This window comes from Camarhynchus parvulus, chromosome 1 (genome assembly GCF_901933205.1).
Source record: "Camarhynchus parvulus chromosome 1, STF_HiC, whole genome shotgun sequence".
NCBI classification, from domain to species: domain Eukaryota; kingdom Metazoa; phylum Chordata; class Aves; order Passeriformes; family Thraupidae; genus Camarhynchus; species Camarhynchus parvulus.
In genome coordinates, this window is record NC_044571.1 from 57,226,143 (window position 1) to 57,252,565 (window position 26,423).

Consider the following 26,423-nt stretch of genomic DNA (forward strand, 5'->3'; position numbering starts at 1 on the left):
AATGGGACTTGGAAAATCATTAACTGGACAGTGTTTTCATGAACAGCACATAGAATATCTTTCCAAGTGCATCAACTGTCTACAAAACGATTCAGTTTATTGCACCTGTCAGGACTTGTATATTATGATCACACAAGGACCTAGATAAACTAAAATTGTTGCCAAGTATAGGTCTCACATGGTATATTTGGAATACTAAATTTTGTAGATTCAGAGATAAAAACCATTCAAAAGTTTGAAAGTCAACTGTTAAGTTTCTACTAATCAATTCTGGAATGGACAAAGTTTCCAAAAGTTTAATTTAGAGAAAGGATAATGAAAAATTATAGCCAAGAACAGAGTATGAGAAACAAATTCTTCATAGGATCCATTAACCTTAAATAAACTCATAAGAAAAAAACAGTAAAAACCTCATCACTGGAAACAGCTTGAACCAGCCTGGGCCAAGCATTACACAATGAATTATGGAGAATATTTTTAGCAATGGGCTATATTAATCTCTTATCCTTTTTTATTTTTCATAAATTCATATTCACAAGGTATACGTGTTTAGTTCTGCTGAAATATTATGCTATTTTTATAGATACAAAGGAGTCCTACTGTGGCTCTCCACACACTATTTTTTTTAAATTCAGGATTAGAACTACAGCACCATATTAATTAATCAGGTTTCAAAAAATCTGCTATTGCTCACTAAGAGAACAGTAGACAACTTCACAAGTCTTCTGCTTTCAAGAATTGCTGTAAAAAGCAGACTGTTTCTTAAAACTTAGAGGTTCTTCGCTATTTTTCTCTTTCTCTTTATAATAAAAACATTTTTATGCCACAGTTTTGAAGATATCTAGCAATATTTAGTGTATTCCATACTGTTTGAATAAAATTAGAGAATTTTTTTTTAAAAAGAATTTGCAAGTCAACAGGTCTGTCTAATAAAAAAAAATCAATGCCTACAAAGAAAAAGAAGAAGTCAGAAAGAAAGAGACAGGGACAGAGAGAGAAATTCAATATTTAAGTATTCTTGACAAATTATGCCTAGAAATAATTGTCATATAAGGGAAAGATGTACTCTAAAATATGAAAAAAAGACTTAGACATTAATCAGATTTATGAATATTAGACAACTAGAATATTCATAATTTTTTTCTCTGAATTACAAGAAGAAGTATCACATTTTCTGAAATTATTTAATGCAGCTCCATTTTATGTAGGTGTTCATACCTGGAACTATAATAAAGCAAAATGTCTTTGCTGACTCTAACTTCTTTTTAATTAAACATTAAATGCAAAAATGAAATGAAACATCTCTCACCTTTATCAGACTGCCACTTAATATCTAATTCAAGCTTCTTCTGTATCTTTTCTTTAAAAGCTGAATTCCAAGTATTCACCCTTCCCCCATGAAACAAAGATCTTATATAATGGCAATCTCTTCTGGAGGCAAAAGAATTGTATTCTGCCAAATTGAGTTTTGAAAGAGCAGACAATTGTCTTCATTTTGTTAGGAACAGTGTGGGTTCAACATAGTACAATTTTTCACAAAGACTTCTCAGTATAAGACTGCCAGTGAGTGTGTGTAGTTAGCCTGAAATAGTAGTTTTTGCTTCCACAAGATTTACTTCATTAAGAAAATTCACTAACCCAACAGCAAAAACAAACAACAACAAAACCAAAAACTGGCCCTAAACCTCTCATAGGTTATTCTACTCCTTTCAAGGACAAAATTAAATAGGCTATTTAAAAAAATATCATCCTACTATGTGCTCTCCACTCTCATTCCTTTGAAAATGCTTTTGATATATAATTTATATGACTTGTACATATTTGGGAAATTTCACACTTGCTGCAAGATGTGTATTTTGGTGTTAAAAGTCCTACAGTATGTTTATGCGAATTTCTGACATATATAGCATTCTTCAAAAGCACATTGAAAACACATGGCAGTAAAAACAGTCAAATGCACAAGGCAATATCATCCATGAAGCTGCTGTACTCTCTCTTAAGGTGTTGGTTGGTGGCTCGTGTTTTCTCTTCCTCTTAAAAGAGAAAAGCAAAACTGTGAGAGGAACAGGTCTTGAGCTCTTCAGTCAATTGCACAGTGACTACTGACAAGTGAAACTCTGAGCACAGACACTACCATCCTGTCCCATAAGCAAAGGAATGCAGGTTTCCCTGTATAAATGCCTAATCCATGCACTGTTTTCACTTAGCAAGTACCATATTTGTTACCAAAATAAATTATTGCTGATTTACTGATTAAGGTGTCATACTAAGGCATTGTACATTATTTCAGTTGTTTTCACTATTTGTTTAATTAAACTATTTTTTAATTTTTACAAGAGTTCATTCTGCAATGCATAGGACACTAAAGATGGCAGAAGCCTGGGCTGTGGGAATTTAACACAGTGCAAGGATTAGAAATCACAAGGCCCAGACAAGGTTCCTTTCATCTCACTGATGACTGCACCAAGTCAGAAGACTGAAGAAGCTAAAAAGGTCACTACAGAATCACATAATTTTAAGTGATCCTGATAAAAAAAGTAGACCTGAGTGACATTCAAAAGATGAGGTGAGACCAGATCCACATCAGACTTTCTGATATGAAATAAAAGATTTAAGCATTTCAGGAACAACTTATCTCTTTGTCGGCAGGGAAGTCAGCTCAACAGAAGCCTTCAGCTTCTCTACCAGTGCAGGATGTGTGTTTTAGGTCAGACATCTCTCTCTAAGAACGATGTGACAAAGAAAAACTGTGGAAACTGAACCCAAAACTTTCTCCTATGGAAAAGGGAATCAAGATTTTCCAGACCAAACTCAAATTGCTGGGTTTTTTACAATGAATTCAGGTTTCTGAGCCTTATTTTATTTTGCACTAGAGAAACATGAAGTGCAATGAAATTAGCATGATCTCAGAAGAGAATGTAGAAAGTTGTCAAATTTGACTAGGAGAAAGGAATTGTAATATGAGTTCTGAAGTTGAACTACATTTTGGAGAAGATGCAAGATAAGAATGTACGAAGAAGTGCCAAACATCACACCACAGAAAGAGCTCAAGCTGAAAGTACAATAACATTATCACAGCGCCAATAAATAAACATAATGAAATTCCTGACACATTATTGCATTGCTCTGCACTGCCGCTATTCATTTAAAAATGATGAACACATTTGAAATAATTCACAACTTGTCAAAGGCCTGTGAGTGCTGCAGTTAGACTGGTATTGTAACAAGCATTTGTAAAGATCTTACAAGAGAGCTTTACACACTTATAGCAAAGTAAAGATGGAAGTAGGGTAAGACAAAGCAATAACTGCACCTGAATCTGCTAGTACAGTTGCATCCAATATATTTACACTGCTCACCAATGATACGTACTTACTGAAGCTACTCTGTCAATAAAAACCACATTAAGAACCTTTTGAAAGAGCTTCCCTGTCAATTAGGATGTAGATACATTCTATCGCTCCAGTTTTCCTGTCAATTTAATATACTGGATCATATTAACAGTACTGGCTTGTCAATAAGGCAAATCCGAATCCTATTAATAGAGTTACAGTGCCAATATAATCGGCTTCCCATTTATCGAGCTTTCCAGTATTTGGGAAAGCTGTGAAATGGGATTATAAGGTTAGGTTACATACATCTGTCTCTATATTACATAAATATTTCAGGAATTATATCCCGTTGTGTAAAGAAATACATGTCACCACTTTTTTCCATTACAAAAACTTCAGATGACAGAATAGTATAATAGTTTGCCATTGCTGAGAAAACATTAAATTATCCTCATTTATCACAATTTCCTGTTTTCACTAAGTAAAACTGCTATTTTATGACACAGTCTACTTGTGTGCCCCACATATAGAATTGCTAAGAGATGTAGGCACTTCACCCACCCCACTCTCCAAGCCCACCCCCGCCCCCAAAAAAAAAAGATAATATCTGCTTCAGAACACAAAAGGAAAGAGATAAAACATATTTTGGAAACAAAATACAAAGCACTCCACAGTTTCAATCTGTATTTAGCCCTTGTGCTGTGCTGTATAGTCTTTGTGGAAATGAAACATGTAAGTATAATTCTAGTGTAACAGAAACCCCCGAAATAATTACTAGAAGGTATTAGTTCATGAATTAAAAAATAGCAGAAATTCAGCAAACCTTCTATTTAATAGAAGTCTTAATGAAGTTGAACATTAGTTGCTTTTAACCACATTCAATATGAAATAACTACTTTCACTGGATTAGTAGAACGTACAAGAGACCGTTAAACCTGATTATATTAAAAAAAGAAAAAAATTAAAAAGTAATTGCATTAAAATATACTGGGTATTCTCTTACCAAATTACCTCTCTAGGTCTGACTTGAAAATACTTGAAAATATGGATTTAAGAAAGCATGGTTCAAAAATGACAGTTAAGGGTCAGTGAATCAAGCTGCCCATTATATTTTCTGGTAGCAGATGGGTGCAATGAAACCTAATGATTGAATTTGAAACGCTTTAATGCTCCTTTTATCTATGACTCTCACCATGTTGAGTCTACCTTAGTATTCCTAACAGATACTATGTTTACAGCATAACAGACTCAATTACAATTAGCTAACTAGAAGGAAATCTGCACTTATCACAATATCCAGCTTATTTTGAGAATACTATACCATGAACTCAAAATAACAATACACATAAGAGTGTGTCTTTGATAGCATTTGTCGGTTGGGTTTGTTTGGATTTTTCATGTTAAATATGAAGTCTAGAATTTAGAGGAAATTTAAAAATAAAATAGTGCCTTGAAATGTAAGGATATGATCAAAGTATTTGTTTAGAATTTAAAAATGTTTAGAACCCATTTTTTTGCATGAGAACAACTGTATCTTTCTTTCTTTCTTTCTTTTTTTTTCTTTCTTTCTTTCTTTCTTTCTTTCTTTTTCTTTCTTTCTTTCTTTCTTTCTTTCTTTCTTTCTTTCTTTCTTTCTTTCTTTCTTTCTTTCTTTCTTTCTTTCTCTTTTCTCTCTCTTTCTCTCTTTCTTTCTCTTTTCTCTCTCTTTCTCTTTCTCTTTCTGTCTTTCACATTCAATGTTGATCTCCTGGCTTATTTTTTTTTTTTAATTTTGAGACACATCGGGAAGTTCTTACTTAGCAGAAATTCTCAGTGAAGCCAGTAAGTAAAGTGAATTTTTTTTCCTATTCTTACCACTACTTATTTCCTGTTTCTAAGAGCAACATAACCCAAATGTTTTCTGAACAGATAAAAGCTTATAAACACCACACTACTGGATGGTGGAGAAGGATAACAAATTATGGCCTTTAAAAACTATTAATCTGTTTTGTACTTATCATATTTAGTAAGGAGAAAACAGAGACACTGGATATTTGAAATCTGTTAACTTTGTGTTAACATCTATCCAGTATGTTTACCTTTTTCTGTCCAACCCACACTTGCACTAAAGGCAACAATAAAACTCCCACAAGCCATGACCTGAGGTCCAGTGAAATCAATGGGTGTTTTCAAACTGGTTTCAATAGCCCTTGGATCAGTCTGCTTACTTCAATTACCAGCTAAGCGAGCCTTTACATGGTGTGCTACATTCCCACAGATACATATGTTGTATGCTGAAGAAAGTTGTATTTGAACAGATTTGTAATGGCAGTGACGGGGAAAGGTGATTAGCTAGGCAGCACATGCTGTATGCGGCACAAAATTCCAGTTCTGTGTTTCTTCCCTACTGAGTGAAAGAAATTAGCAACAAAGATGGAGCAGGATTTGGTTCTGAAGCCACACTGCCTGCACAGAAAACACACACAAAGAGGAACACTGAAGCTTTCTTCCTAGGTGGTGATCAGAAAAAAAGGGGTAAATCTAGATCACCTCCTTTTCTTTAAAGCTGTCGCCTTATCCCCTTCTCTTTCTAAAATCCCACACCAGAAAAGCAATGATTCCCTTAAATTCTCTAGGAATTCAGAAAAATATCACAGATGTTAAAACTTACATTTCAAGTTTTTGTCTCATTTCTTATTTAGGTCATGCAACTCTTTATTTCAACTTTTTCTTTAAAATACTCAACAAGGTATTTTCTAAATATTTTGTGACAAGATACAAAGCCCTACTTTCACACAAATACCTTTGCATAATTATTTCCTCTAAGTACTAGGAAAGCACTAAATATGCTGCCAAAATAATGGCTGAATTTATGACAGAATAGTAGATCATCAAGCTTTACAGACTCACACGGCCATGCAAGGAGATTTTCAACTGTAAAATGGTGATGAGTTGATTTATTATTTGTGACATAAGATAAATAATTTAGGCTTGCACAAATTTAGCAAGAGGTTCTGTCCCTAAATATATTTTAAAGTCATAACAGTCATGTGTCTATGATGAGGTACCTCATAAAATGGAAAGTTTGACTGAATACACCATTGCACCATGAGCATAGTAGCAGTGGTCAAGTAGACTTGGGCAGAAAAAAAAAAATAAGGCTATTCTTATACAGGGCTGTGTGCATGCATCCACAGCTCTGTCACTTCAATGTTAACCTACTGCAATGTCTTCTGATAGTACTCTATGTTAAATTGATTCAAAACAAGTAAAAGGAAAATTAGCTACCTTTCTTTATAGGATCACCTCATCTAGGACACAATACCCACTTAACACAGGTAATCTCTAACTTCACAGGCATTTAAAAGCTGACTTTGACCTGTAAGTTCTTAAAAGACTGGGAAAAAAATGTTCTGGATTGCCCTTCTCATTATGGCTTGCCATATCAAGACTCTGAAATCAGGTCTTTCTGTAAAATTAACAAGATCCACATAAGATATGTTCTCTGCAAAGATTCCAGGATTAGATAAAGTCATTGTTCTGTTCCAAAGCAGTGTTGGTTTGTCAATATCTAGGACTCTGCTGCAGGTTTCACCAGGGATGGAGTGACTGAACATGAATGCTAATATTTGACTGAGAGGTTTGTTAGAACACAGGGATTTAATGATGGACTTCCTCTCTAATTAGCAGGGTGCTCAGCACCAGTATGTGAGCACTTTTTTCCAAAGTAGAATGCATTGAACATCAACTGAAGGATGCATATATATTTTACTTTTTAAAATTTTATTTATGACCTCTCAAAGAAAATAATTAATGAAACCTTCTCTAAATAATGTCCACATCACAGATGTCCCCAGGTTGATATTCAGAAGCGTGCATATGTGGAAACCTCTTTCAAACAGGGAAAAGAAAACAAAACACTCCAGGTGCGGTGTAAGAAATTTCAAACAGAAGTTCATGCAAAATGTAAAATAAATAACTTGGGATTGTTCATATTGCTCCTCCTGGATACTCAAACCAGATCATGTGTAACACAGACTAATGCTGCTCCCTGCAGGTGGATCATGAGCCCATGTGAAGCCACACCAACTTCCAACTTCACTGGAATTCAACATGGAGTTAGGTGCTTAGCTGCAGAGAGTGATCTCCAGGAGCACTGCCTTTGTATGCAATTCATGTAGTCATATGCACTCAAAACTTGTTTACAGGTAGAAAAACACACTGGAAGATGAATTATTTCCATGGGAATTTGTTAATTTATATAATTTCAGGGTCATCTTTGTTTACTGGTGTTTCATGCATTGTGCTATTTGGAATAAAACAAAAGCTATAAAATATTAAGGAACTACCTGCAGCTTTATTAATGTCTTGATAAATTCCTAAGAATTATTAAACTTGAGTTTGTTTGGTGTTTTTATTTAAATCTTTTGAGGCATAAAGCAATAAAATACAAAATATCCTTCTAAGCAATGCTCAAATCAACAGCAAAATCTTCCACTTTCCATGAAAACAGAAGTGGTATCTTGCTCCTAGGATGCTGTGGATCACACTTCAGCACAGAGACTTTGCAAGGCAGTGGTATAGCATCCTAGTCCTAAGGGTTTATAGTAGCATTCCTTCTTTAACCTTAGCCACAGGATAATAAACAGCACCAATATAATGATAGTCCAAGCTACCAGTAACCTTAAGAATGTGCAAGGAATAGACTGGCAGGAATTAATCTGCCATTTTCATATATCTGCCCAAGGGAAGCATTGTAATTGCAAAAATTTACTCTTAGACTGCTGAGACTCATAGTAATTATGTTTCTTTTTTAATAGAAATAGCCACAGGTAGTAACAAATTGGGTTTTGAGATGGGGAACTGGGCATGCATTCTAACCCAAATTACTATGTAATTGTCTTTATTATAAAACACTATAGAAAACCCAAAACTTAAATCAGAACAAAAACTTTCCCTTTAAAAAGTGTTCTCTTCCCGTGGCTATTCAGCATGTGCGCCTATTTCTTCATTCACAGGTATCAGCAAGACAAGTATAACTGCAAGTAATTTATCTAAATATATTTGCAATTGCCAACCAAAACTCCCAAAGCTTACATTTGTTTAATAGAAACAGCTTCCTCTTGCTTTACAAGTAGGTCAAAATCTGGAAATCCAGATATTCATTCCTAGGTTTCCTTTGCCAATATCAGGGGATGAAGGAAAGTCTATTTGTGGTCTATACATATATGAAATGAACTGAAATTGCAGTTCTCTTCAAAATTCTGGAAGGTTGTTTGAAATAAATGAGCCCAGGAAAATACTTAAAATTAGTTATTTCACGCTTGAAGGAATTATTATTTTGTTACATCACATTGTTGCAATAATGAGAGTTATACTTTTGGGAAAGATCACGTATGTGATGGTCAATGAATACATAATAAAATAAATTGATACAGTTGCTTCTGTCCTTTGCAATACTATCGCGTGTTACACCCGAAAAGAAGCTACACGTGGTTTAAATAGACAAAATACATGTTCAGATTTAGACAAAATTTAGACTGTATATTGAAAGATATAACAGACAACATCTTGTTTTCACCTCCTTTTCACTCAACAGCTACAAAGCTGACTGATATATTTCTCGCCTTGGAGCTATGAGATGCAAATTATCATGTGATTTTTAATAACTAATGCAGGCTATGGAATCAGTTAGGTGCTGCTTCTTTTCACATGTTGCATGAATTATACTTCCTTTTAATCATCACTCTCAACCCTGAAGTTTGATAGCAGGATTCCATCACAAAGTTGGAAATGAGGTCCTTCCTTACCAATAGTCTTGCCTCAGGAAAAATATGACAATATCATTTGTCTCTAAACTTGATGCTTTCTAATCTGCAGCAAAAGGTGCATGTTGACAGCATCTTCCAAAACACTGCTACACAGCTCTGTACAGATCATACGCAATTATTAAAAAAAAAATTAGATGCACATTGCTCATTAATAATGCTTTTTATCCATCTAGATGGTTCTTTTGATTCCATTCTGCTCTCTTTTCTGAATATATCCATGTATGCATGTGTACACAGTTACATATCTGGCCCATAGCCTAGAAATATAATAGTTTCTAAGCTGTCTGGCTGTCATTTTAAAAAGGCTTTTAATTTCATTATTTCCCAAGCACTCTAAATTCCACTATATTCTTATTGTCATTTGATCCACTGAAATGTTGAAGAGATCACAAAAGAACACACTTGGTGCTTTACAGCTGTGGCTGGATAATCTGGCTCATGATCATCAAAGCTGGATTGTTTTTATGATCTTCAAATCTGCATATCAAATTACTCAAGTCTCTGCAAGAAAGCAAGACATCAGGACTATCTCAACAGAATATGAGAAAATGTAGTTGGAGGCTAAGTGAAACTAACAGCTTTTGCAGCTTTGCAGTGTTCTTAAAGCAAAGGAGAGAAGCAACAGGGAGCAGTTCAGGTAACACAGAATAACAGATTCTGGGCTGAATTCTGCACATGCTTATGCACATCAGCAACCCCGCACCTGTAAATGATCTATTTAATTTTATGTTTCTGTTGACCTAAATTAAAATGATCACTGATTACGTGTTTTAAGGATCCTACCCTGAAAGAAATATCATTAATTTAATTATACATATATATGTATATTTCCACAGGCCTCAAAATTACTCATGCACTGACTAAAGACATGCTTTTTTCTAGATTTGCACAAAAAGAGCATTTTTGACTCTGCTGGCAGCCACTCAAATGCTGAATCTGAGGTACATCGTTAAGACAATGTTCTTTTCTTTGTTACTTTTAAAATTTTATAGAATTTAAATATTTTCATTAAGAATTAATGAACATTTGTTTAGCCCACTTCAGCTTACCTTTTTTTTAAACTGATTCGTAGCTAAACAATCATAAGTGGTTGCTTAGCAATCAGCGAAGAGCGAGACAGAAATATAGTAAGTAAAGAAACTGACTGACATGTTCTGTGTTTGAATCATAGTATTCACTAAAAACAACAGAATAACACCAAGAGAAATTTTAAACAAAATTCTCTTAATTAAAGAATACACAAAACTGTCTTTGGGAACAAATTATGCATTTAAAAGCTACAAATTGTTATTCACATGTCTGTCGCTATAAAAAATTCCTGTAGCTATTATTAAAAATACATTAAAATCCTTCAAATGTTCATGAAACCATTATTTACTTTTTGTTTTAATTCAATTGTCAACTGTGCTTCCAATGATTTTAAAAACAGTATATATCTACAAAGCAAGCAAGAGTTTACAGCTTTGAAGACTTGAAATTGATTTTTAATGCACCAGCTTTCAAACACTACAAAGGCTGCTCTCTGCTGATAAAGACAGTAAACAAGAAATTGTCCTTTAAATGTTCCCTTTAATGTTTTTCTTTAATTAAAAATCAATCAAAAAACATTGCCACATAAAAAAATAAAATTAAGACATTAAAAATGCTTTATGTTTTTGACACACAACATAGTCAAACCAGAATGAAAACTTATGATGTTACTTTTGTTTACTTGTATTAGTTTAGACTTTTTCTTGCATTGTAAACATTGTTAATCAAAACATAAAAGCATGTAAAAGTAGTTCATCACTTAACTCAGGTCTTTTTATAGAGAAGAAATGCTAAAAATATGATGAAATTAAACTAGAAGTTATAAAAGCATTAAAGTAAAATACTTTTAAAACATTTTAAGATTATTTTCATACAGTTCTATCCTCTAATCAGACTGAAGCTTATTTATGTAAATTAGTTACAGCTAGAGTCTCATTTATCTAACCTGTATTTATTCTTTGATCACAAAGCTTGTGAACTTAAATGGTCTTTTATTGTTATGATTCGTTTTCCCATAATCATGGGTTTAACTGCCTGATTTTTTTTTGTTTTGTTTTAATAAATATATGCACATGCACCAATCATATTCAACAGTACTATGCTGGATGCTCAATGAACTGTAAGAGCCATTTCAATATAATAAAAGTGCCTGGAAGTGTTCCAGGGAAAGGCCTGGAAATATGAATAATCAGAGTGTCACTAGAATTAGTACAGGCAATACACACCTCGTACACAGATCAGTAGATGGTCTGAACCACCCTCTGAAAATAGCTCTGCATGACTATCACTGCAAGAACCTACAATGCATCGACTAGAGGTCTCACCCACACAGCTGAAATGATGCATTTACATCCCATGACAAGACTTTTCCTTTCCCCTTTGGAGTTCTCCTTTGGCAGGCCACAGGGACTGCAGCACAAAGCCACCCAGCAGGGAACAGGATGAGATTAGGAACTTTTCTGTTACGGGTTAAAGTACTTCATGAATGTGAGAAACTCTGATCTGATACATATGCCACAAAGCCGGTAGAAAGGTCCATGGCTAAAATCAAATATCTTAATTTGAAGGACTTAACACGCCTACATTGCTTATACCTTATTCTATTGAAAATAGACCAGTATGGGACTGATGGTCTGGAAGGTTGGAAAAGGAGATACACCCTCAGTGAACCAAAGTGAGATACAAATTTATTTTTATGCTGTTCCTCTGTACAAATGACCCTAGTAACTGGCTGAAACTATGCAGTTTTGTCTTTGTATGTAGAGGGACTCCTCAGTTTTCAGAACAAAAAAAAAAGAGATTTCATGTCAAGCAAGTGAATGAATTGATCTGGTACCTTTCCCTACAGGTAATACCAGTACCTAGTGGAAGCAAGCCAGAAGGAGAAAGAGATGGTTCTTGTGTGACCTTATTAAGAAGGAAATGTATCAGTAGCCTCTGGGATTTAGCTAGAAAATATATGACTGCTCAAGAAGGTTATTTAAAGCACTGTCTAATATCCTAATTAACAGGGACATTCATAAGAATTTGCTTCTTCTTGAATGTAGTACTTAATACTGAGTATTTTATCAAACCTGCTTAATAATTTACTTTTTTTTCTTTCTCATAGGATTTACAGTAATTAATCCAGAATCTTCTTCTGTTAAAAAAAAACCAAAGTCAACAGCAGACTGAAAAACAGAGGTTGCATTATGACAAATAGATTAGTAGGGCTTAGAATGCACCCTGGCTAAGAATTATGGCAGCTGCACATTACTCTATTTCATCTCATCAACAAAAGCAGTGACTTGTTAATATCCTTGATGCTCCATTAAAAACTTAACAAATAAAACACTTAAGGAACTTTTTTCCCCAGTAATTTTGCCACTCTTTCTAGTACGTTTTTTCTATTACTTTTCTTTTTCCTCTTTTTTCTATTAAGGCAAGAGCCTGAATTCCCCTGAGAGTTTTACTTGTTTCCTGTATTTTTGAACGCTTTAGCATTAATTTTACCACTTCTCTTACAGCTGAAGTAGCCATACAATTGAAAGCATAAAGCTTTCAGGCTGCCTGCTGCAAAAATTTGTCCCAACTGCTCCACACTGACCTTTTGACATCAGAGGATTGCTTCTATGTTTTAAAGATAAAAACAGAGCTGTGTTTCTGCTCTGGTCAACAAATCCTTGTTTAAGTTCTCATCATTGATTTTTTTTACTTATTGGAAAACATTAGTATTAACTAATACAAAACACACTAGTATTAACTAGTGTCAAAATGTTTTTTCTTCATACATGCAGGTGCTCCTCAGGCTTAAAGAAGTATCTGAAGAATCCTGCCATGCAACATATATGTTTTCTTCAGAAAAAAACAAAGCCAAATCCAAAAAACAACCCACATACATGTAGAATGAGTGCCTTGCCTGGTAAAACCTAAAACTAATTTAACTTGACACTTTTAACTTTTGTAGAAAGAACAAATTAGGCATGATACTTAGAAAATGTAAATAATTAGCTGATATGTTAATGCTTTCTGAGGAGGAAGGTAGTGAAGAGAAAGAAAAAAAAAATGCTGGGGAAAAAAGACCAAAAAAAATTTTTTTTAATTAAATCACAGCTGGTTCCCATCCAGATGTTGTGACTTGGGAGGAATATTTTTAATGACACTTTTGTCTTACCAGAGAAACCATACTGCGTCTATGCTTTCTAATACCAAGTAATATTTGTGAATATTTCACACATACCTATTGCTAATTTTCCATGTAAAAATATTTACTGATTTTTAATAATAATGCTGCATTATTCACAGTTTCAGAAATATATGAAAACATGTGGTAACATGTTCAGCAATACGTTCAATGGAGTATTTGATTTCTTTTCCACTGTACATGTGATTATTCTGGGTTAACCATCAGACTTGATGGTTTACAATTGGAATCCTGAAAGTATTGCCCAACCTAAGCCATTCTATGATGCTGTGTTACACTTCACATCATAGTTACAAAAACATCAAAATTCCAATCTCATTAATTGTTTGTAAAGTTGGCATAAGGAAAAAAAAAAAAAAAACAAAACACAAAAGCCTCAAACCTCAAAATGAAGGGCCCAATCATACTATTCTTAGCTGCACTGAATAGAGGTCTCATCACAATTCACTCTTGAACCACCAAAATAATTTATGAAGTCAAAATTATGCTATTGAGTGAATTATGAGTAAGAACTTCCTTTTCATCAACATGAGCAAGGATAATAGAAACTTTAGAAAATATGTTGTTAAAGATAATTTTTCAAAGGATCGATCAGTCATTGAAATTGCACTGATAATCAGAAAATTGTAGGGATCTTTCCAGCTAAGTTTAGGCAGTGGCAGTGAACACAAAGATGTAGAAAGCTCAGACAACTTTAAGAGCAGTTGAGAGCTGTGACACTCAATCTTACATAACTTGTTTCATGTCTTTTATAAAACAGCAAGCTCTACAGAGACATTATTATACTTATGTTTTTGTTAACAAGAATTTCTGTTCTGGAAAGACTGTTTTCTTTATCATAATATGTATATTCCACTTTAGATTCTTATATTTTTTTCTCTATCTTTTAAATTTTTCTTTATTGCAGCTCTTCATCTTGGAAAGTTCTTTAGATTTCAAATAGACCTGTATATCAAGAATGATCCTTTTAAAATAATGGTGCTATAAATATCACCAGCAAGGAATTCAGATCAAGATCAGAACAGATGTAACACAAAAAAGGAGTTCAATTGTGCTTCCTCTGTCTATTTCAGCAGCCTGTGCACATGCCACAGTGAGTGGTGTGTTGCCAGATCTGGTCCTAAAATGTATGTGTTTTATGCCTCTATATTGTGCAGTGCACCTTGACCAAAAAAAAAAAAAAGCTTAAAAAAAGCTTCATAGATGCATAGGAAAGGTTTTGTCCTGAAATTTTTACATAGTCAACTCTAGGATGGACTTCATCCAGCGAATGAAACTAAAGCTGTAGAACAATGTAACGCCTTGTTCACAAATGTGCAATGTACAAAACCAGACTGTACACAAAACTGCAGATTGTATTAACAAAAATGCAAGCATTCAGAGGATTTATTTTGCAAAACATCTAGCCTTGCAAAACGCTGTTAAAGCCACAATAATGATACCTAGGCAGGTAGTTCAAGAGTTGCATGTCACAACTCAGTGCCTTAAGATACAGCCCTAGAATATGCAGCGGGGAACCTCTGGAATATATAGAGTACAAACCTGTAAACTTGTAAATGTTTAGTGCTTTAATATCCTCTTGGTGAAAAATGTTACCTTGTACTAGTTCTAGTGAGAACGGAGAATAATACTCCTCAGTTGAAGTAGGAGATATAAAAAAACATATATACCTCTGTTTTCAGATAGGAATTTAAATCACTGAGGATGAGTGCAACTTCTCTGATGAAAGCTGCTTCTCCTTATATGCAGCAGATGCAGATTTTCTTTTGTAATCTTGAAATTTCTGAGCAGAAGATTCTCAAAGAATGAAATAACATATTTAAAGACAGAGCAGCATAATATGGCTCATGGGTTTTTTATTTCCCTTGAAGACTCTATCTTGTTAGGTATTACCAGACACCTGGAGAAGAAGCTGCACTGGGACTTGACACTAATCTATTGACACATCATAAACATCAGGTGCCTGAAGTATTAAGAATTATCTGTAGTTTATCTTTAAATGCTGTGGGAGTGCCTGGTACAGCAGATAGAGCAATCCCCAGCTTGAGAGCTTCTTTCTGCACATTCTTTTTTAGCTGTTGTTTAACAAAAGCTGTGACCACCTCTTTTTTATTCACACCTACCTTATTCCTGATACATTTACAAAACTCCCCAACTGCACCACAAGTATAGCAATAAATAATTTCTAGGATGACCAACACTACTCTTGCATACTGCAGACAGTTTTCTACACTACTGATATTTCACATTGAGGAACCAATTTCTGGTACCTACTTGTGTAAAGAAACTATTTGTTTTCCTTTATCCATCTACTCTTACCTATTGAAAATCTGCAGGAAGAAGTTGTGATTTGTTCACACAGGGAAAGGCAAACTAACTAACTAAAAATTTTGGTAGGAGAGATACACCTACATGTATGTTTGTACTTTTTTTTTTTTTTTCTGATGTCTGCACGTCAAAATAAAGCAAAATTCTGTTTCTTTTAGTCAGGTGAGTAGGTCACCAGAATGAGATGAGCCAAATTTTCTCTAAGGTCTAGAGTGAACAGAAATCTTCTTTCATCCATGTTGAGTTTCCATTTTCTACTGCTTTCCTTCTTCCCAATAAAAATTAATAGTTTGGCTGTTAAGTGATACAAAAGTCACATGGAATTTTGACCCTGGCAATGAGAATTGTACAGCACTTTCCAATATTTAAATATTTATAACAGAATTTTGCTTGAAAACATTGTTTCTAAACTATCTTTAGAAAATGATTGCTGAAGATAAGAACAATATAACATGGGTTGGTGAAGTGTAAATGTGTAACTTCCCAGTATGTTACCAAACACTTTTCTTAATGCACATCAATCTCAGGTGCACATTAAATCACAAATGATCAATTTTCAAAGGGCCTAAGGACTTGCAAGTCTCTTGCACCAATAAAAGCTGAATGTATACAGCATCCTCGTCTGTCCATCCAACATTTCATACATATATGTATGCATACATGTTTAAATTATTCCATTTTATGGTACTGAAGAAGTTCATTGATTCATATATAAGTAACACAGGCAACTGTGGTACATAGGTGGATGCTGCAAAGCAATGAGCAAACACACAAGGTGACAAATTCTGTGATTAGTGTTAAAGAGAGGCAAGATTACACCACTCTTACCCATATCAGGAAGTATTTCATTCAACTGGTGGTCCTTTTGGGTCAGTCTGAAACCCCTAGTCACTAAGTAACACTTTACTCCACAGGTATTTGTTGATATAAATTGGGTTATCTGTATAGTAAAATACTATTCATGAGAAATAAGGGAACCATAAGGCCCATTGGCTTCACTAGATCTTACTAGGAAGTGAAAGGAAAAAAAAATGCACTCCTAATAGGAGTGAGAAAATTTGAATCTTACTGAGAAAAAAATTACTTATTTGCTATTAAATATTAATAGAATCAATTGGAGGTACTAAATAATAATATAAAATTTAGCATGTATATACATCTCCATATAATATGTACATATATATACACACACACATATATATGTATGTATATATAATGTTTTAAAGATTATTGTGCCATTAAACATTTGCCAAGAAAATGAGAATGAAGAAATGCAGTTCCATTGTATGAATTACATAGTATGAGATTATCATGTTTCAAAAATGTATCTGTAAAAACTAATCAGAACATTTGTTAGAGAACCCTTACACAATTGTTAACCTTCCCTTTACTGAGGTACTGAAGAAAACTGCTTAACTGGTTTGATTAACTAACAGAGATGATAAAGCAGCTGGATTTTATTTTTTTTTTCCCACTGCCTACACCTTTGACTCCTAACTGTGTAAGTTACATATGCAGACACAGGTTTCTTGGAGTGATTCAAGATATAGTAGACCCAGAGAGAGGGCTGATCCTTTACTATTTCTTCTGAAGTCTGCAGCTTAAATTTTACATGAGGCAGAAGTACAGGACCAGACATAAAGTACTGCCTACATTCTAAATGCAAATTTTATATAAAATTTACTCCAGGGATGTGGAGATGGAGAATACAAAATGTATTTTAGTAATGCAAAAGTACAGTGAAGAGGATCAATTTTCTCCTCTAGCTACTTTAAATCTGAGCCTTTTCTAAACAGAAACCAAGTACACTGTTTCTGACTGTGTCTGTTTTGTCAATACAACTACAAAATATAGTATCAGTAAGTATGCTTGAACAGGTTGTATACTAGGTAGAACTGAATGTTTTCTAATCTACTGACTGGACCATGAAAACCTCCAAAATACTCTGTGTAGATAATGAGGGAAAAAAAGACCAGCATTAGATATATGTTATGAGGAGTTTCAGTTAACATTTTCCATAATTGTCATAATGAAAACTCTTATAGAAACCACAACACACTTTTTAAGTGAGGAAATTCCTCTTTTAGCTTTATATAGATTTCAGGAAAAAAATCATGATTGATCTTATACAGTGAACACTGTAAAAAAGAAGGAATCATATTTTCCATAGGGATTTTACACTACAAGTGAAACTTTACTATTCAGTAGCATCAATACATTAATTAATTGCTTTATATAGACATTACATGGTTGTAGGAAAGTATAATTTTCTGTCTTTTAGTAACTATTACACTTGTCAGTAGGAAAAAAATGTGGAGTGTTTCCTTTTTAGCTTTCTGACAACTCCATTTTACAGTAAAAAAAAAGTTGACATTACTTAAACAAGTGTCATGGAAAGTTATTTGTTTTTTAAAGCATGAGTAATAAATCAAATTATCTCTGGTTGTGCCCTAACCTAAACTCTTTCCTAAAGTGTCACTTTTTGTTAAAATCAATTTCAGATTTTAAGTGTTGCTCCACTCACCTAATTGATAGCAACACAAATTCATGATAGGCATAAAATGAAATTGTTTCTGTGACACAAGTCAATAGTCGCTTGAGGATTAGTTTACAGTGACCTTGTACAGGCAGTTTTTTTTTTCATTTTTTTTTCCTTTTTTTTCCCCCCACTTATAAATGTTCCATTTCCAGGTCATCGATTACTTGAATTTTGGTTCTTTAATCTGTCAATTACCACTGGCCATTTCTATTCAGTTTAAAGTATTAGATACAGCTGGCAAGTAGAACATTTGGTGTTCACAGATCACAGGGCATGGTTACTCCAAGGTATTATGAATCTTCTTTAGGTACATCAAGTGACTGCAGTGCAACTTCTTTCCCACTAGCTGCATACACAAAATGAGTCTGTGTCACTTCTGATACACTCAGCTCATTCCCCTATGACTCAGAACAGCATATCAGGAGAACCACAGGATAAAACAGATATGACATTTCAAATATATTTAATAGTCATTATCCAGAGCCTGCTTTCAATCCGAACGTTAAAAATCACTTTGGAACATACCTGTAGTGTTTGAACATTAAGCTGCATTAATCATGAAGTAATACTTTAAATTAAATCAACTGGAGCCAATTTCTGCCCTCACCTTCACTCTGCAAGTTCACTGGTCTGAAATAAATCTTCTGAGTTTCGACTTTAAACTACCTGCTAAAAATTAAGTCATTCTTTGATTAGTATCCTATATCCAGTGGTCCAAATTCTGCCATTTCTCACATTCACAAAAGTCAGTAGAGGACAGTGTGGATATAATTGGCAGCAGAATGCAGTCCAGCTACAACTTCTAAATGAGCTTTGGTAGAAGACAGAGTGTGTAAGTCTTTCCCTATAAAGCAATCATCAATGTTGACTCAGGCTACTGGAAATCTGACTAGTTATTTTGTTGGTTTATGACAGGATGTGAGTTTTGTTAACATTTGGAAGTAGGAGGGAGTCACCACATACATTTTCTTTCTATTGGACTAAGCAGAATTTTCAGCACTGAAAAATTAGTTGTTTATGGGAAGAGGAGGAGGCAGTGGGGCCCCAATGATACTGTCAAAAATATATTTATGGATATATATTCTGAAGAAGGAAATTTAGAAAAAAAATAAAACATACATCTTGGAATGATAGTTTATATTTATATACAAGATTGGAGGGCTATAATACACTGCTGCAATAGATGTCCTCAGTGTGCAATTTCTTCCCTGTCCTGTTAGTTACTGCAAGTGGTAGGACCACTTCAGAAATGCCATCCCTCTTCTCCACCCCAAACCAAAGAGAAGTGAAACCTGTGGAAGTGCCCACCTCTGTCTGTCAGTCTCCTGGGAAAATACCCCACGTGCCTCAAATGAGCTAAATGCCTGCCCACACTCTCACATGCACCTCTTAGGCACTGCCGTAACTCTGTCTGTGTTTCAGTGGGCATTTTCTTTTGAATCACATGGGAAGCATCAATGAGACAGCAGAACCAGACCCACCAGATGTTGTCTGGTTCCACTTCTCCTTAGTGACTTGTGTTGGTTCCTACAGTGGTGCCTTACAGCAGATTGCACTGCAGAAAAAAGGGAAAGTTAAACCAGTGTCTAAAGTGAGGTCCAGGGTATTCTAAAAGTCTCCTACCTGAATTATGGACATCCGGCTCGGGGGAGCCTCGCTGGCGTTAGTCCCTTGCCCTGTGAAGCTGGTGTGGCAGCCCACATGTCCCTGGGGTACAGTCAGGTTGTTGGAGGCGGGCTTCAGGTACATCACCTCAGACCTGGGAGAGCTGAGGGGCAGGCGGGTCTGGTAGTCAAAGTACATGGGTGAGGTGGCCAGGGATGGGCTGCTCACCACGTTCATGACATTGAGGGGACCCCGGCTGTCCTCGCCCTCACTGGGCACCAGCATAATGTCATTCTTGCTGATCTTCTTCTTCTTGCCCTTGCCCCCTCCACTGCCACTGCCTCCTCCTCCCCCGCCACTGCCTCCCCCTCCTCCCAGCTGAGGGTGGCTATACTCGGCAATGCGACAATTATAGGTGCGGATCTCCTTGTTCTCTCGTTTGCACTTCACAGCAATAGTGATCATGGCAGCCAGCAAGATGATGGAGACAGTGCTCAGTGTCACAATCAGCGGCAGCGACAAGTCCCAGTGCGGCCGCCGATGCTGCTCGCCGTTCACCTGCGGCTCGCCAGCCTCGGGCAGGGGCCCTGCCAAGGCCCTGACTATGAGCTTGGCCACAGCAGAGAGGCTGGGCTTGCCATGGTCACTGACTTTTACCACCAGTTCAGCCACAGGGCTGAGCTCCTCCCAGTAGGGGTGCAAGGTGCGTATCTCACCACTGGTGGGGTCCATCTCAAAGAGGTGCTCCTCATTGCCTTCCACAATCTCATACGTGAGGCGCCCACTCTCCCCAAAGTCACTGTCCAGGGCGCGGACGGTGCCCACGGGGTAGCCCACCCCAGCATTGCGTGGCACCTGCAGCTCAGCAGTGTCGTTGATGAGGGCAGGCAGGACAATGAGGGGTGCGTTATCGTTGACATCGAGCACAGTGACACGCACTGTGGCATTGCTTTCACGGTGGGGTGAACCCGAGTCTTTGGCCAGCACGCGGAACTCAAAGTGCTTTGTCTGCTCATAATTGAAGCTCCTCAGAGCATAAATAGCACCATTTGTAGGATTGACAGAGACATAGGTGTAGATGGAGACATCTCCCACATGCCCAGGCAGAATGGAGTAAGACACTGTCCCATTTTGGCCCAAGTCAGGATCCTGGGCCAAGACTGAGCCCAGGTACTCTCCAGGGATGTTGTTCTCAGGCACCTGCAACACATAAAGATTTTTGCTGAAGCGGGGTGGGTTGTCGTTCTCATCAAGGATCCGGACAGAAAATGACTTGGTGGAGTTAAGTGGGGGATTGCCCCCATCACGCGCCACGATGGTCACATTGTACTCATCCTGTGTCTCACGGTCCAGGGGTCGGTCGGTGACCACAGTGTAGAAGTTGTCATAGTTCTCCTCCAGGGTGAAAGGAACGGCACCAGGCCCGCCGCCACCACCCAGCACCCGGCACTGGAGCTGCCCGTTCTTGCCCGAGTCTCGGTCGGTCACCCGCACCAGGGCAATGACAGTGCCTGGTGGGGCAGCCTCACTCAGAGCTCCCTGGCGAACAGAGACAAAGCCAATGGTGGGAGCATTGTCGTTGCGGTCAATGAGGCGGACAGTGACCTTGCAGTGAGCAGGGATGGGATTTGGCCCCAGGTCCCGAGCTTGGACATCAATTTCAATGAGGCCACTCTCCTCATAGTCCAGGTTGCCCTTGACACGGATGAGGCCGCTCTGTGGGTCAATGCTAAACAGGTCACGGACGCGCTCAGGTGCGTAGCCACTGAAGGAGTAGAGCACCTCTCCATTGGTACCCTCATCGGCATCAGTGGCATTGAGGTCGATGACTGCCGTGCCTAGTGGCGCGTTCTCTGGCAGCTCTACCACGTAGGAGGCTGCCTCAAAGATGGGGCTGTTGTCGTTGGAGTCAATGAGGCGCACATTGATCTGCACCGTGCCTGAGCGTGGTGGGTCACCACCATCCAATGCTGTCAGCACCAGGGTGTGGTGACTCTGCTCCTCACGGTCTAATGGCTTCTGGATGACCAGCTCTGGAAACTTTGTGCCATCACCACGGGACTTCACATCGAGGGAGAAGAGGCCGTAGTCGTCACGAGTGAGCAGGTAGGTGCGCAGACCATTGTCCCCAGCATCTGGGTCGTGGGCGCTGGTGAGGGGGAAGCGGGTGCCTGGTGCAGCATTTTCAGAGATGTCCATGTCCACTTGGTCAGAGGGGAATGATGGTGCGTTGTCGTTCAGGTCCTGAATCTCCACTTTGATCATGCAGATCTCCTGGTCATTGGCGAACACCTCGAGGGACAGCTGGCACTTGGCACTGCGCCGGCACAGCGCCTCACGGTCAATGCGCTGCTTGGTGTAGAGCAGCCCGCTCTCCCCGTCCACGTCCAGGAGGTGCGGGGCTGAATTCTCCAGCACCCGGAAGGTGGACTTGGGGCCGCGGCTGCCCCCGGGGCCGCCGCCGGGAACGCCACGCTCCGCGGGCAGCATCCCGCCTCCCGGCGCGCCTGCCGCCAGCCGCGCATCGCGCCCGATGTTCCCGATGACCGTGCCCGCTCCCTGCTCCTCCGGCACCGAGTAATTCAGGTTCTTCAGCGACAGGGCGGGAGCCCAGCAGAAGAAGAAGCAACAAATGGAAAGGTACATCCCCGAGCCGGGGTGGGGGCGGCAGGAGCAGCAGCGACGACCAGGGTTGTCCCCGTCTTCTTTGCCTCCTGAGCTGGGGTTGCTCTTCCTCCTCTGACGGCTCTTTCTTTCCTTTCTTTTTGGTTTTGATTATTTTTTTCCCTTCTCTTTCCCCACCCCTATATTTCAAGTTCCTGAACCTGTTGCTCTAAAACATCTGCAGAGACACAGGATGAGAGGCAGCAAATAGACCATGTAGCTCAGAGGGAGGGAGCAATCGGGGGGGTCGGGGGGAGGGGAGGGAGCAGCTTCGGCAGCGTTTCAGCAAGAGCTTGCCGTGCTTACAGTCCCTTCGCAGTTACTTCGTCTGTCCAACTTCGGCAGTGGGAGGGTTTCAAAAATCAGAAAATTTGCAAAAGATCCTCTCCTCCGGGCAGGCGATGTGTTCCCGATCCTTGAATCCCCGCAGATGTACAAAGAATAATAAAAATAATAACAATAATAAAAAAACGGCGGCAGTGGTTGTTGTTCTGAAAACGATCAGAAATATTTCTTAAATATGTGTATTTATACATACATAGAAGAAGGGGATGGCCACAGGTCTGTAGCAGAGGTAAAAAAGCTTATTTGCTACTCATCGCTTGTGATGCGATTGATGGAGTGGAGGGGTAGGAGAGAGACAGAAGGGGAAAAAAAAAAGTCTCAGCTTGTTGTTGAAGCCCTCTTCGTGTGCAGTGAGCGGCAGTGAAATGTCTGATTGCACCGCGGGGTTGTTGGTTTTCAGGGAGTGTTTTGCTGCATTTAGAGATCTAATCTTGCATTGCTTGCGGCGGAGAGCTGCATCTCGCTGCCGTCGGTATTTCCCCCCTCTCTGTCTCGTACACCCTGGATCACTGTTTCCTTCCCGAATCAGAGGGAGAGGGAATGAGGATTGCAGGGCAAGAGGGGAAAACAAAACACATTAAAAAAAAAAGCCCAAAACCCAAACCACTCCGCCCCCGCCCGCAAAAACTAGTGTTCGGATTTATAGCTTCCTTTCTCCCCCTTTACTAGCAGCCTCCCACCCGTCGTTTTGGGGTGAAAAAATTAAGAAACCCACCAGTTCACCTCCATCACTAGCAGTAAATGTATATTTTGAGAGAAAGCTCAATCAGCAGCACGCTTGGGTTTCTTTAAGACAGGCCAGTAGCCGCCGCCACCACCACATCCTTTCTCTCCGTGTATCTATGCGTGTGTGCGTATGCGTGTCTGAGGAGCTGCACTTTTCTCGATGCAGTTTAATTCCAGTTTGCTTTTCTCTCCAGCCGAGAGGAAAGCAACAGGCAACCCATGGCTGGACGCATAGATTGAAAAAAAAAAAAAAAAAAAAAAAAGAGAGGGGGTGGGAGGGCGGGGGAAGAAAGAAAAGCCACCACACACACACACACTCTCTCTCTTTTTCTTAGTCTCGCTAAAAGGGAAACAGTCTCTGTATTCACAGGGCTGCGCTATCAAGTGCCTCTCTTTTCTTTCTATTCAGCGTCTCTTTCCAATGACACTGCCGCCTAGCCCTCTTCATTTAGGGGAGGTGAGAAGAGGAGGAAAAACAATCCTGGCGATGAATAAAGTGGGAGATCTTTTAATCGATTAATTCGCTTATATTAAAACCTATACAGTTCCGCGATCAGTGTGATGCATTTTTTGCAGTCCTTTCAAAGCTTTAACAGTCTCTCTGAGCATCTTGGTACAGGGGAGAAGAGCGGCAGCAATGCCAGATGCGTTCCCCCTCTGTGATATACACCTTTCCTAGTGATACAGGGTATAGGTAAATACTGGGGAAGGGTAGCAAAATATTATTTCAGGTTCTTTTAACAACCTGAAATAAATGAATGGCAAATCCAGAAATGCAGGTGTTTCAATCTGCTTGGATGAGTCAGATCCAGCGGAACAAATCACATTCACTATCGCCTCATGTTCCTCCCTTCACAGACATTAGTTGCAGCTTCTTCCTATCGCTTCTCTGACTCACTCTATAGACAGGAAAGAAATTAATCAGATTTATATTTTGGAAAGGAAGGAGGGAAGAAAGAAGGAAAAAAAAAAAAAAAGAGAAGGTGGGGGTGTCGGATCCAGCTACACTTTTACTATACCTCTTTCTCCGGGAGACTGAGGATCAGGAAAACAAGGCTGTTATCCACTCACTGGCACAGAGGCGCGTCTGTCTCCTGCTTTGCTGAGTGTTTTTAACCACCTTTCCTCAGTGTTATGTGTGAAATATATCAGAGATCTTTCACATTAAAAGGAAAAAAAAACCGCAATAAAAACATAGGTTTCCAATACATTGCTCACAGATCTAGTTCCGAGTCTCAGTTCTGCACTGTTTTTTCTCCTTTATTTGAGTCCGGACCCAAAGTACACAGTTAATTCTGCAACGTGTGGCAGGGAGGCTTTCAAACGCAAAAGAAGAAAAAACAATTATTCTTCTCTGCCTCATTGATGGGTGGCCCCTTGCAAACAGACGGTCGCCAGTCTTAGCCAGGCAGCACGCGGAGCGAACGCCGATCCCCGATAAACCAGATCCATTTCACCAGCCGCCCGCAGGTAAGTGGAGAATTCAGTGAAAATTCAACAGTTGGAGCCGCGCTCTGCCTCGCTCTCTCTCTCTCTCTCACCCCCCTCCTCGCCTCCCTCACTGCAGCACTCGCGGGGCCGCCGCGCCGCGCCGCGCTCGCCCAGCGCCGCTCTCCGACTGCCTCTATTCACCTCACGCCGCGGCTTAAACATTGATACGGATTCCCCGCCAGCCAATGGGCGGCGGCGGCGCCGGCCGGCCCCGGCGCGGCCCGGCCAATGGGAGGAGGCGGGCGGGGGGCGGGGCCGCGGCGGGCGCTGGGTGTCATTGATTAGATCGGCTCCGAGGGGGACGCGGGGCGCGCGAGCGGCTCGCGCGGGCTGCGGTGTCTGGCCGTTCGCGCACCGCAGCGCCGTGACCCCGGCCCCTTACCCCTGCCTCCCTGCCGCCCTTGTTTATTTATTTATTTGTAAGACGTGTTAACAAGTCCTCTGCGTTGACGGGTGGAGAGGCAGGGGGGCGCGACGCCCCCGAACTCGCCCGAAGCACCGCGAGGGCGAGGGCTTGGCTCCGCCGCGCCCTCGAGTGACCGCCGGCCCCGGGGTGCGCGGCGACAGAAGGGGCGTGTGGGTGAGGGGACCCCCACCCCCCCTCGCCACCTCCGCCCTGGCCCTGCGGGAGCGGCCCCGAGCGGGTCTCGCCCTCCCCGAGGGGCAATGCCCCAGGGCGGGAGCGCATCCCCTGCCGGCGGGGAGCGGGGCGCTGGCAGCCGCGCCGTGAGGGGCCGGGGGCCGCAGCGGCGCCCGCCCCTGCCCCCGGCGCGCAAGGGAGGCTCCCGGCGGGAACGGCGGTGGCGGGGGGAGGACTGAGGCTGGAAAGGTGCGTGCTCGGATTGCCGGAGGGCCGGTCTCGACCCGTGCGTACGGAAATGAAGCTGCCATTTGTGACGAGCGTGTAAGTAGCAAGAATCATTTAGGGGAAAGGAGAAAAAAAAATATTAGAAAAAATAAAAAAAAAAAAGGGAAGAAAATCAACTCTGGAGCACTTATAAGACGTTCCTGAATTATTTTAGGAGCGTCTCTTAAAAGAGTCAGTTAAGGCAGCTGCTCGTTTGCCTTGCTCAATAGACTAACCTTCAGCCCTGAGTTATTATGTCCATAAATATAATATGACTTGGAAAAAGTCTTGCAGATTTATAAATTCAAATGAATGTTCTTTCCAGACCCATCTTCTCGTCCTGAGGACCTCTTTGTAGCTGTGAAACAGATAGTTTGCCATCCAGAGCGAGTCTGCTGGTAACCGTTATAGAACTAATGCCGTGTTAAAATGCAGTGTATAAATAAACTATACATACATTAGTGGCAGCAGAAAACCACTACTCTCGGCCGAGCCAACTTTCTGTGTGAGAGCGACGGACAGA

The 26,423-nt window shown here is 39.4% G+C and overlaps 1 protein-coding gene across 6 annotated transcripts in view; it reads right to left on the minus strand.

Annotated features, from left to right (window-relative positions):
• The window catches only part of PCDH17 (protocadherin 17), a 92,457-nt gene extending 67,288 nt beyond the window's left edge, over positions 1-25,169 (minus strand). For 3 of the 6 annotated variants that reach the window (XM_030962422.1, XM_030962388.1, XM_030962432.1), the window contains exons 1-2: positions 24,582-25,169; positions 19,846-23,352 (exon numbers count right to left, since the gene is read on the minus strand). In XM_030962422.1, the coding sequence (XP_030818282.1) occupies positions 19,846-22,473 (2,628 nt within the window). In that variant the 5' untranslated portion in view covers positions 22,474-23,352; positions 24,582-25,169. Of the gene's footprint in view, positions 1-19,845; positions 23,353-23,551; positions 23,753-24,581 lie in introns of those variants that run through there. The other 3 variants (XM_030962415.1, XM_030962396.1, XM_030962405.1) reach the window with 3 other exon arrangements.
• Between the last annotated feature and the right edge of the window lie 1,254 nt (positions 25,170-26,423).